The sequence below is a fragment of the Typopeltis vanoorti genome, chromosome 6 (assembly GCF_054136105.1).
Source record: "Typopeltis vanoorti isolate ZY-2024b chromosome 6, IOZ_Tvanoo_1.0, whole genome shotgun sequence".
NCBI classification, from domain to species: Eukaryota; Metazoa; Arthropoda; class Arachnida; order Uropygi; family Thelyphonidae; genus Typopeltis; species Typopeltis vanoorti.
In genome coordinates, this window is record NC_143554.1 from 11,681,970 (window position 1) to 11,694,236 (window position 12,267).

At 36.6% G+C, this 12,267-nt stretch overlaps 1 protein-coding gene across 1 annotated transcript in view; it reads left to right on the top strand.

Moving 5' to 3' along the window:
- Positions 1–12,267, top strand: part of LOC150105286 (diuretic hormone receptor-like) — a 100,914-nt gene that overhangs the window by 75,644 nt on the left and 13,003 nt on the right. The window contains exons 10-11 of the mRNA XM_090393924.1: positions 730–767; positions 4,514–4,580. Coding sequence (XP_090250050.1) covers positions 730–767; positions 4,514–4,580 — 105 coding nt within the window. The remainder of the gene's footprint in view (positions 1–729; positions 768–4,513; positions 4,581–12,267) is intronic.

The following is a 12,267-nucleotide window of genomic DNA, read 5'->3' on the forward strand; positions in this document are numbered from 1 at the left end:
ACATTATCAGATCTTATATTTCTATCGTCTAAGGCACACTGTACCGTATCAATCCATCTATAACTTGTTAGTCTTCCTCTGGGTAGTTTTGCTGCCAACCTGGCAGGGAACACTCGTTTTGCTAATCTTTCCTCGCCCATTCTGTTTAGGTGACCATACCACCTGAGATTAGCTCTGCTAACGCATTCCTGGATGCTGACAATGTCAAGTTCTTTCCTAATATCCTCGTTTTTAATATGATATTGCCATTGATGCCATCTGTTCACGCCTCTAATCTTTCTCAGGACTCTCATATCTGTGGTCTCTAGTCTTTGGTCAAGTGTTTTACTTCTGATCCAGCTCAGATCCGTAAGTTAAAACTGGTTTGAACACTGTCGTGTATACAGCTAATTTAGTGTTCCGACTAATTTCTCTCTTATTCCATATGAATTTATTCACTTGACTTCCCACCATACCAGCTTTGCTGATTCTGTTGTCTATTTCTATATTTAATTTACCATCTTTAGTAAAAATTGTGCCCAAATAGCTGAAATGTTTTAATTGTTCCACATGTTCCCCATTCAAAACACAGTTGACATTTTCAACAATTCAATCTATTTTCATTGTCTGTCTTTTTAATGCTGATCGTCATACCATATCTATTACAACAGTTATTCAATTTAGTCAGGGAATCTTGCAGACTTGTAGTCTGCAAGATTTATTTAGAAGTATAACATTGTCTGCATAAAGCAAAGAGCTGACATTAACATCTCCAATTCTGATATCATGTTTATTACCACTTTCCTTCATAATGTGCATCCTTGTCTCACACCAGATTTAACATTAAACCATCTTCCTGTACTTCCTTCAATTCTAACTGCTGACTTAGAACTCAAATAAAGACTAAGTATTGTTTGATATAAGCTCCACTGACGCCATATAAGTGTAGCCTATTGAATAGCTTCTCTCTTGGCACCTTGTCATATGCCTTTTCCAGATCGACAAACCTTAAATACAGATCTTTGTTATATTCCCATGCTTTCTCAACTATTTGTCGTAAAGTGAAGATCTGATCCTGACAGCCTCTATTTGGCCTGAATCCAGCTTGTTCCTCACCAATCTTCTCTTCCACAATCCTTCTCAACCGTTTCTCAAGTACACTGGCATACATCTTACCAGGAACACTCAGTAGAGAAATACCTCTGTACTTCTCGCAATCAGTTTTATTTCCCTTTTTATATATGAGTACTATGAGAGCTCTACTCCAATCATCTGGAATTCGTCCTTCTGTCCAGGCCCTCTGAACTATGGAGTGCAGCCACTGTAAAACTTTTATACCTCCATACTTGAGCATTCCTGGTCTAATATCATCTACTCCAGCTGCCTTTCCACGTTTCATACTTTTGATGGCTTTTTCTACTTCAAGAATGGATATATATTCCTGATTACATATCTGGGTGTTTTTATCACTATGCTGTCATCACTGCTTGTTTCATTTAGCAATTTTTTGAAGTAATTACCCGATACTTGAAGGATATCTTTTTCTTTAGTTTTCATATCACCTTTATCATCTCTAATTCTTTTTACAGCACTCTTTCCTCCATTCCTAAGCTTCAACAATCTCCAGAATATCCTGCCACCTTCTTGATATTTATTTTCTATGTTCTTACCAAAGTCTTCCCATGACTTTTGCTTAGCTAGTTTTACACAGTGTTTGGCTTTCTTACATTTGTCTCTGTATTCTCTAAGAGCACAAGCTGACTTATTTGACAGGAACTTTTGATATGCTTTCTTCTTTTCCTTCACTGCCTCTTTAACTTCCTGTGTCCACCAGGTAGTTCTGATTTTTCTATCCCTGCAAACAACCCCACCACATGCCGCTCTGGCAGAATCAATCAATGTTTTCTTCAGAGATTGCCACTGAATCTCCAAGGTTTGATTCCTGTTCTCAAACCCTTTCATTTTTTATTGAATAATGTTTGTATATTTTAGTCTACAGTTCACATCTGAAAGCTACTCAACTTTTATTCGTTTTAAAACTTTCTTACATGTTATTCTTTTCAATATGAAATTCAATTTTATCCTGCTCAAGACTAAATAGTGATCACTTCCAATTTCAAATCCTCTGTACACTCTGGTGTCCTGCACCAGGGAGAAAACATCACTATCAACAATAACATAGTCAATGGGACTTTTCTTACCTCTTCTCTCCATGTGAATTTGTGCACATTTTTATGTTGGAACATGGTGTTAGTAATAACTAGTCCATGTCCTGAGCAGAAATCCAACAAGTATCTGCTATTATTATTAGCTTTGCTCTTTTCTCCAAATTTTCCCAAAATATTTTTGTATGTCTCACAATCATTTCCTACTCTGCTATTTAGATCCCCAACAAAAACCAACTTTTCATTTTTCATTGTGTCAGTTGCTTTTGTTGGGGTATGTTTTAGGATTTGTTCCAGTAGCTGACTTGTCGCTGTTCGCCCTGGTTCCGTGGCAAAAACAACGGGGGCTTTGTTTAACCGGGAGACGCCACTGCCGGCATGAAATTCTATCATGTTGTACCATCATTTACTATTATGGTTTAAGCCAATAAGAATACAATTTGGTCGGCTAAATATCAAATTTCCAGCCCATCCTCGTTCGTTCAGTATCCAGGCAGATACCCAACAGGGTGAACCACGAGAAGGTGAGGATTGGACATTAGGTCAGAAGTCCTGGTCGGTTCTCCACATTCCTTTAAAGGATATGTGGAGGTCTCCTCTCAGTTATACAGCTTTGACCCTAAGCACCCCAATGCTGTGTATTAGGTGTATAAATGCTCAGTAAAGGAAATAACGAAGATGTACCGGTTAATGTACCAGTTTAGTATACATGTAAATACAACAGTATATTTCCAATATAAATTGAAACTAACAACAATCGAATGTGAAAAGATTTTATATGATCAGTAAAAAAAATTATTATAAAATTTACTTGTTTGGAGATATGCATAATGAATAAATTCATGAAATTCACTCAGAATAAATGTGTGCTGATGATTAAAAAAAATAATCCTTAATAATCAAAGTCATATGCAGGGTGTCCCAGAATTAGCTATCTATATCAGTGAAACGGGACGAATTTTTTAAAAACTCATGTGTATTGATGTTTATCATGTTTAATACATGTGATGTCCGCACGGTTAGCCTGGTGGCTATGCGCTTCGCAACCATATGCCTGGGGAAGGAGGGTCCTAGGTTCGATTCCCGTCAGCGACGTGAGGAGCTTAAGGATCTTCCTCACCCATAGCCAAGTTAGCCGGTCTTGGGCGTGGACAGTAGCGTTTTTTCTCCAGTTTATCTGGGGATTTTCATCCCGCAAGCAGGCAACCCCCCCCCATGAGGGGGCTCAACTCGCCCCAATAGGGACGGGGGAGAAAAAGGGAGGAAACTCCATATAATTAAATGTGTGTTATAAATGTAAACATTTCTAAATTATTCCATAATTTTATTTTCATCTCCTTTTTAGAACCCTAACCCTAATAACATATCCAAAACAACAGTTCATAGAATCTTGCGTTCGACACTGATGAAAAAGGCTTATCACATTCGGGTACTGCATGCCCAAAATGAAGAGGATTGTTCAAATCGAGCAGCGAGGGTGCAGAATTTCTGGATCAGATTGAAAACGGAGATTTATTGGATAACATCTTATTCAGCGATGAGGCGACTTTCTACACGTGTGATAAAGTCAAAATCGACACAATTATGGTTTCTGGTCCAATGAAAAACCACCCGAAGTCATAGAGTGGTCAAGAGACTCTCCAAAAGTTAACGTGTGGCATGGAATGACTAAATCCAAAATTTAGAGCCCGTTTTTCTTTCGGGAAGCATCTGTAACAGGCACCTTCATATGCTAAAGCAGTTTCTCGAACCACAGCTTCTTGATGATGGTATTCTTGATAATGCTTTGTTTCTACAAGATGTGGCACAACATCATTATGCACCACTAATTGTCCGAAACATTTCAGGGCACCTCCTGAAATGCTTCAAAATGTGTTTCGCAACGCTAAGGATAGACAGATTTGAAATCTGAAAGGATACAGATGGAGCACATGTTGGAAGTTCTCAATAAAGATTTGACTAATGATTTATAAATCTGCTTTTGTATCATAATTAGATAATAAGAATGAAATTATGTCCGTTTTTAATAGATTTGTCTGATTTCATAGAAATAGCTAATTCTGGGACACCCTGTACAATATATGCAGTTGCGAATCCTAAGCCTTTTAAATTATTTTAATCCAACATTTCAAATCGCTATTCAATTACTGCCTCCAGATTATGTAGTCATTTTGGATTTATCTAAATATAATTCTATACACACACACACACACACACACACGAGTATATATACACTATATATATATATATACTTGACTAAAAAAAATTAGACTACCTCATATTTCTAGCTCTAATAGAAATGAATTTTGCCATTTTTATCATCTTTTCCATGATAATAAAAAATAAATTGTAACAACTTTCTCTTTCAGTTGTCCGTGGCAAACTAGAGACATTTACGATTACATTTTCGTGTGTCCAGTTGTTTTCGTTTTGATGGTAAGCTCACGTTTATATAAACCTAATATACATTGCTGTTGTTGCTCTTATTTCGCCAATCATTAAATTATTTTCCGTTATTATGCATTGTGATAATCTTCAAATAACAAATACACCATTCATTAACGGACTCCACTTGTTCACTGAATCAGTATTTCTCTGAAAAGGTCAAACCGTTCTGTAGCTTCGAACCTAAAATAACTCCTTGAACAAGCAGTGGATACAATTTCGTTTTATGCGAATCCACAAATGAAAAGCTGTGAACCAACAACACATTACTACCGTCCGTGGAACCTATTTTATCCTGGGAGGCGTGCGCTAGGATCGCGCGTGAACCTTATTTTTTCCCAGCTACTTCAAGGCCCAATACCCAGGATGGCGATCTCACACAGGATGAAAGCATCCACTGCTTAACGTTGCTTCAACACGAAGTGCTGTTTCCTCCTGGCTAATGCCGAGGCCTCTGTTTAGATTTCTTATTACTGGATCTCGCTGAGCAATTAATCTCAACGCGATTATGGCTCTGTTCCGGTCACCATGCTTCGTTTGCATTTATGCGTCTTTCACTGTTGTTGGGTATGAACTCCCTGCTTCGGAAAAACTTTGAACTTACTATACGACAGCAGAACGCGCGGCATTTCTTTAAAGTGAGGTTGCATGCAGAGCCCGTGAATTTCACATGGAGGTTAAACATTCATGTCACGCACGTGACATGAATGTTTCTCTTCAACTGCGCAGTAATTTGTAGCTTTCTCTTTACTCTTTGGTGGAACAACCTTCTTGTTTTAATTTCATGACATTGAAAGATATATTTAGCGTAGTTTCCAGCTCCTGTTTGTGAGGAGGACAGGCTTGATTATATAGGCCTCAGATACACTGTAATGCTACGATGCTAGTTTAAATATTGGACAGACGACTACAAGGTTATCGCGATATCTGCTGACGGCTTCAAGATGTCAAAATATCAAGTAGCAGTTCTGTATGCGACTCATAAGAAATGAGGTTAATGAATACTTCTTGTATCACATTAGTCTGTGTCGATTTCATGTAGTTGTGCAAATGAAGTAAAACAGTGTAGAAAATAATCTTAGTCGAAGAAAGCACAATAGACTTAGTACTTCTTTGACGAGAGGAACTAATAAAATGCGCTAATATTCAGAAACACTAGTGTCTTTTATTGCAGATCTCGGATTCTTACAGTGTTAAGTTATAAGAATTTTTGCAATAAAAACTATAAGCCCGTGAAGGAGTCAATTTCCCACTCCTTGAAATAAAAAATGAAATACTAAAGTCACGTTTTCCAATCATGAGCCAATATATGTCTTCGATTTAAAGTCTGCTGTGATGAATGAAACTTCCTCTGTTTCAAAGAATATATAACGACAGCCACTAACGGGGAACAAACGAGATTAAGTTATATTTATAGGTATCTTATACTTTGAAGGTAGTTGAGATTTGTATCGGAAGTAAGTAGTTCAGAGAATTCTTTAGTATTTCTTCTGTCACATTCATTGTCTCTTCATTTGTTTCAGGTGCCCTCGTATGCAAGAGTGCTTCAGTAATAAATTATTTCAAAATGGTATCCATCTGTCTCTGAGGCTTTATAAACGTGACTTGCGCTTCTCCTGTCTTATATACACACAGCAGACTCGCTGTGCAACTTTCAAAAATGGAATTTCTCATTATCAGGTTTTGCTTAAAGTGTTGGATTTTTTTAATCGGACTAAGTCTTTAAAATTCATCACTTAAGCAAAGTAACATAATGGATATAGTTAGTTACGAATTCAGTAGAATAGGATAATTCTCATAAACCTCTTCTGCAGGAATTGTGACATATAATTTTCATTTTAAATCAGATATGTAATTTCCAATAGAATTTTATTTTTTCATGTTGAAGACGTTATAGGGAATTTCTACTATAAATCTAACAAATCTGACACTTGATGTTGCTATTGTATATCCTTCCTTTCAAAATCCATCCGTCAATCAAGTCGAAATCTTACATAAAAACAAACGTTAAGTGGCACTTAACCAGTTTCACCTATCTCTGAACTTCTGCTAATATAATGGATTTTCATATCTCCAATACAGACAACTAAATATTGAGTTGGGAAATGCTGGAATTCAGGTGAAGCATGTTGAGTTATAGAGGCCATTACATTACGTCTGTTAAATACACGTGCTCTGACATTTTCCGTATAAGCTAACCAGCTAACCGACCTTCAGTTAAAAAGCCTCTTTAAATGTACTGAACCCAGTTAAGTGCGAGCGTGTAAGCCTGCAGGCTCCAGTAAATGTCTGCTACAGTGAATTTACATGAATGAAATTAAAAATTCACATGCTGTGTGATATCAAACCAATTGGCTATGAGATACAACGACAGATATAAACCAGCCTGCCAGCATAGCTTCGCTTTTGTCTACCTAGAGATTGTTCAACAAACTGTTACAAATTTTCTGTATTTCTTTTAAATACCAAAATGTTAAACAGTGTTTTTTAAAAAAAACCCAAAAAACTCGTTAATTAAATATAGCTAATAGCATAAAGAAATGGACAGGTATAAAATTGACATCCTGGGAATTACACAGACAGATGGACTGGAGAAGATCACTTCAAAAGACAGGGTGGTAAGCTAGTTGTTTACTCGGGTGGTGACTCAAAGCATCATGGAGTAGCTGTGATACTGAAGACAGCTCAGACAAGAAGCATTCTTGATTATAATCCCGTTAATGATAGGTTATTTCTATTACATTTAAGACTCGGCCTACCAATCGTGATAGTTTAAGCACCTCACATAGATAGGCCTGAAGAAGAGAGTGAGGAATTCTATGAAAACTTACAGACTGTTTTGGACTTATTCCTACCAAGGAGAGACATACTTTACATCTTAGGGGACTTAAATGCAAAAGTGAGAAAGGGTATACCAGTCAGGCCGGAGAGTGGCATATTTGGTCTGGGTGAAACATAACGTGAAAGACTGACTGTTAGAATTTGCCCATGCTAACAGACTAGTTATTACCAATAACTGCTTTCAGAAACACCCTCGACGGATTATACTTGGATATTTGACACTGATAGGTCAAGGCACCAGATTCATTAGAAGACCAGCATCTCTGATGTGCACTGGAGCAGATTGTGGTACAGATCATCAGATAGTAAGAACCAAAGTAATACTGAGACTCTGAAAACTTCCAGATTAGGCACAGCCCACTAGATTGGATGTTAGAGAAATTCCTAGTGGATTCACAGAAGAAACATCAACTCGGTTGGATGATTTTTGGAGACTAACGAGAGGAACTCACCAGAAATGCTTTGGGAAGGAGTCAAGGTGATGAAGTATCTCGGCCCAATAAGAAGTCCAAGAGACCGATGGATATCAGATTCAGATGGGAACTAACCAAAAGAAGGAGGTTGGAAAATAACAAAGAGAGACGATAGACTCTCTTTGTTATTTTCCAACTGAAGAATATAAGAGACTACATAGAGAAGTCAGAAGAGCCGCCAAGCAGGACAAGGAAAAGTTCTATCTAATATAAATGTAAAGAGAGAGTTCCAGATGAGGAGACAATTATAAAAGGTTGTTTTATTTAGTTCGTGACCTAAAGCACAAGTTTAAGCACAAATTGAACCACATCAAAGACAGAAATGGAGAATTACTAACAGAAGAATCGTAAATCAAAAACAAATGGAAAGAATACTGTGAGGAACTGTACCAAACAGTATATAAAGTAAATTTGGAGAAACTCTCACACCAGGAAAATTCTTATTTGAAACCACCTCCACTTAGCCATGAAGTTGGAAGAGCAGTTAAGCAGCTTAATAGCAATAAAGACCCCCAGGTGCAGATGGGATCCCAGCAGAGTTAATTAAGGCCACAGGGGATGGAGGGATAAGAGCGTTTCCCTGACTGACTGATTACAAGGCTATGGGAGACAGGAGCCCAGAGACTGGAAGAAGTCGGTTTTCATACCACTACATAAGAAAGGTGATGTGAAGGCATGCAAGAACTACAGAACTGTTAGTTTAATATCTCATGCAAGCAAAATTTTATTGAAGATCATGCTAAATAGTATTGAGGCCAAAGTTGAGGCAGAGATGCCCGAGGAACAAGTAGGTTTTAAGAAAGGTAAGAGCACCAGAGATCAGATCCTTTGCCTTAGAGAGATCATATAAAAAACTAAAGAATTCAGACACCCTCTGGTAATGTGTTTCTTAGGCTACTCTAAAGCTTTTGACTGTGTTGAGCATGTGAAACTGTGGGAAGTAATAAAAAGAATGGGTTTTCCTCAACACACTATCAGGTTGATAGCCAACTTGTATAAGGAGCAAGAAGCCATGATAAGAACAGGTGTTTGATTGAATGACTGGCTTCAAGTTGGAAAAGGAGTTCAACAAGGATGTTTACTTTCTCCTCACTTGTTTAGTATATATACGGAGGACATCATGCATGAAGCATTGGATGAGCTCATGACAGGAATTAGGATAGGAGGTAGATTGATCAGTAATCTGAGGTATGCTGATGAAACAGTACCCTTTGTAATGACATGGAAGAACTAGCACTAATGTTTGACAAAGTTAACAGGATCAGTAATAACAGAGGACTTCAACTCAATCCTAGCAAGACAAAGATTATGGTTCTCAAAGGAAATACACACAGAGAAGCTCTTGAGAAACAAGTGTACCTTAACGGAGAAAGAATTGAGGAAGTCAGCAAGTTTGAGTACCTGGGATCCATTATTAATGTGAAGAATTGCTGTTCAGAAGACATCAAAAGAATAGGAATAGCTAAAACAATAGTCAGAGACTTGTCGAAAATCTGGAAGGATGGATCTATCTCCATGGGAAAAAAGTTGAGGATTTTGGATTCAGTTGTTTTTCCAACAGCGACTTATGGACATCGAACTAAAGAAGTCAGATGAGAAAAGGATCGCTGCTTTTGAGATGTGGTGCTACAGAATTCTGTTGAGGATATCATATATTGAAAGGTATACAAATGAATGGGTGTTAGAAAAAGATCAGCAGAACTTTAAGGCTGCTTAAGGATAATGACAGAAGAAAGTTAAAATATTTTGGACACATTGAAAGGATAGAACGCGTACTTCTCAGAATAGTAATAGAAGATAAAATTCCTGGAAAAAGAGGAAGACCGTCAATGAGATGGAGAGATGATGTGTGTGGAGCGACTGATCTTCAGAGAGTTGAAGCCTCCAGAAAAGCGTATAACAGGACTACATGGTGAGGCCTGGTGTGGCACATCACCGAGCATCGGAGTGACCATACGGTATCTGTTGATGCCCAGTGAACATATGGATGATGAATATCAAACTTGTTTCTTTCTTGGTGATTTCTGGACTATTTAGCATTTCCTTTCATAAGAACGACTTATAAACGAGAAGTGTATTCTATTTGCTTTCACATAAATTTCAGGTACTCTTACGACGAATATCCAAATTTGAAACCTCTTCCACTTTTCTGCAGGTCATCCTGAAAGTTTCACAAGACATTTTGATACCAGAATTAGACACCCTGCTTTCTCTCGCTCTCTCTCTCTTTGATTTCGTTTAGAAAATCTGTCACCAAAATAAAATTATTTTTCAGAGAAAGACAATTCTTCCATCTGTATCCATTATACATTTTATTAATTACAGGCGAATACATTTTCTCGTTAACCTAAACCTCCTCAACCATTTATAATCATGAACATTATGCGCTATTCATCACTTCAGATAATTTTTGTGTTTTCAGACGCGTCTGGTAAAATGAATTAACTATTAGAATCGTTGCGTCTGTATGCCAGTCGGCATGTAAGTTATTTCAGGACAATTCGGACCAGATGTTATTGAAATTTGGTATTTTGAAATCTTGCCGAGGTTTATGGAAAGGACTAAAACCTGACAAAATTATATATTGCAATAATGCTACTGTAGATGGAGGAAATGTAACAACATTCGGCATTTAATGTGCACACGAATATGTCCCACGCGTTCAGTTTTTGTTAATTTTTATTCCCAAAATGCATCAAAACAATTCGAACTAATACTGATAATTCACCATGTGTCCATGTAATTTTATGAAATTTGGCATTTAGGATGTGCATTAAGATTTTCCACGTCGTTTTAATTTTGACTTCAATCGAAACCATTCCTAGTGGTAGAATTAGGAAATCAAAATGTCTAGAATACAGAAGCCAAAGAGATGGATCAACATTTCATAAGCGCGTTAAGAGTTATCTTAACAATGTTTTTACACAACTAGTTTTTTTTGTTTTGTTTGCTTTAGTTCTCGGAATGATCGCAACATCTATTACCAACCCCAATAACAGTTCGAGAGAAAATGAAGAAAATGGTAACAGTAAAAAATTTAACTAGGAAGAACATTTTCAAAAACTATTTTTGCATGTAAAGAATTAGAAGAACCTGCTACGCGTATTTTGCTTGCAACATATTGGAATGCTGTAATTTTTATTCTTCAACCAGTTCACGCCTGATTGGTGAGATTCATCTTTATTTTAATGTTTTTTTCACTAATTCCATTATTTTTATTGGCAAATCGATTCAGAATTATAATAATACCTTTTCTTTGGTTTGATGGAATTGAATAAACAGAATCACTAATATATACAGTATTGTCATTTCATTTTGTCTACTTTTTGCCATTAAAATGACAAAACGGTAGACAAACCAGAGTTATGTTTACAGTAGGACAAAAACGACTCAAGATTCAATTGTTATGATTAATGAATAGCGTTGCTATACAAGAGATAGCCTTTTTTTTTAATTGGCTGCAATAATTTTCTTACTTGTTTTACGTACCTTCATTGTTTCTTTTGTTATAAACTTCGTGTCTGAAGAAATTTGAGCTACCACAGTTTTCGTTTTTGGTCCTTGCTTTGATTAATTTTTTTTTTCTTCCTGATTAGGTCTCCATGCACGTTTCTCGTTTTACTTAGCGTTTTAGGTTCTCAAAAAAGTATTACTTGCTATACTTTTCCAATTAGTGTTTCGTTTCTTTATTACCTCCTCCAGGTACTTATAATCATCTAACTTGAGTAGCTTAGTTTTCAATGAGACTATCGTCAAAGAAGCAGTTCTTGAATTTAGTGAAGGAAACGTGCATTGTTCTCTGTCTCAAACTATCTCAATACTGCGTTTCACCGCAATCAAAATAAAATTCATAATATATTTAATTCATTTCAAAAATTGTTGAGAAATATCACTGATATTGAAAAATATTTTATTTTTCACTATCAGTGATACTTAAATGAAGAAGATGGCACCGCATATACAGACATGCTTCGTTGATCCACTATCTTCTTTACTCAAGTCCGCTATGCGGCTATCAGATTAACAGTGATACATCTACTTATAAAAATACTAATGCTATGTGAATGCAGCCATCACCCAACCAAAGAACTATTAGAATAAACTATTAATTCGACCTAGAGTTGTTGCAGGAGTGATTTCGAAAACAAAATATCTTCCGAATTCTGATAAACATATTTAACATAACCACAGCATCGTTTTAAAATAAATCTGATTAAACTACGCATGCACGAAAATTTACATTTATGAATCTGACAAAGAAATTCCTGCAATCAAGACGAAACTATACAATAATGACTACAGTGCACCAGACTACAATCGCAGGCCTGTTGGAGATTGTGTTCGTAACAGCATATGGCAAGAAT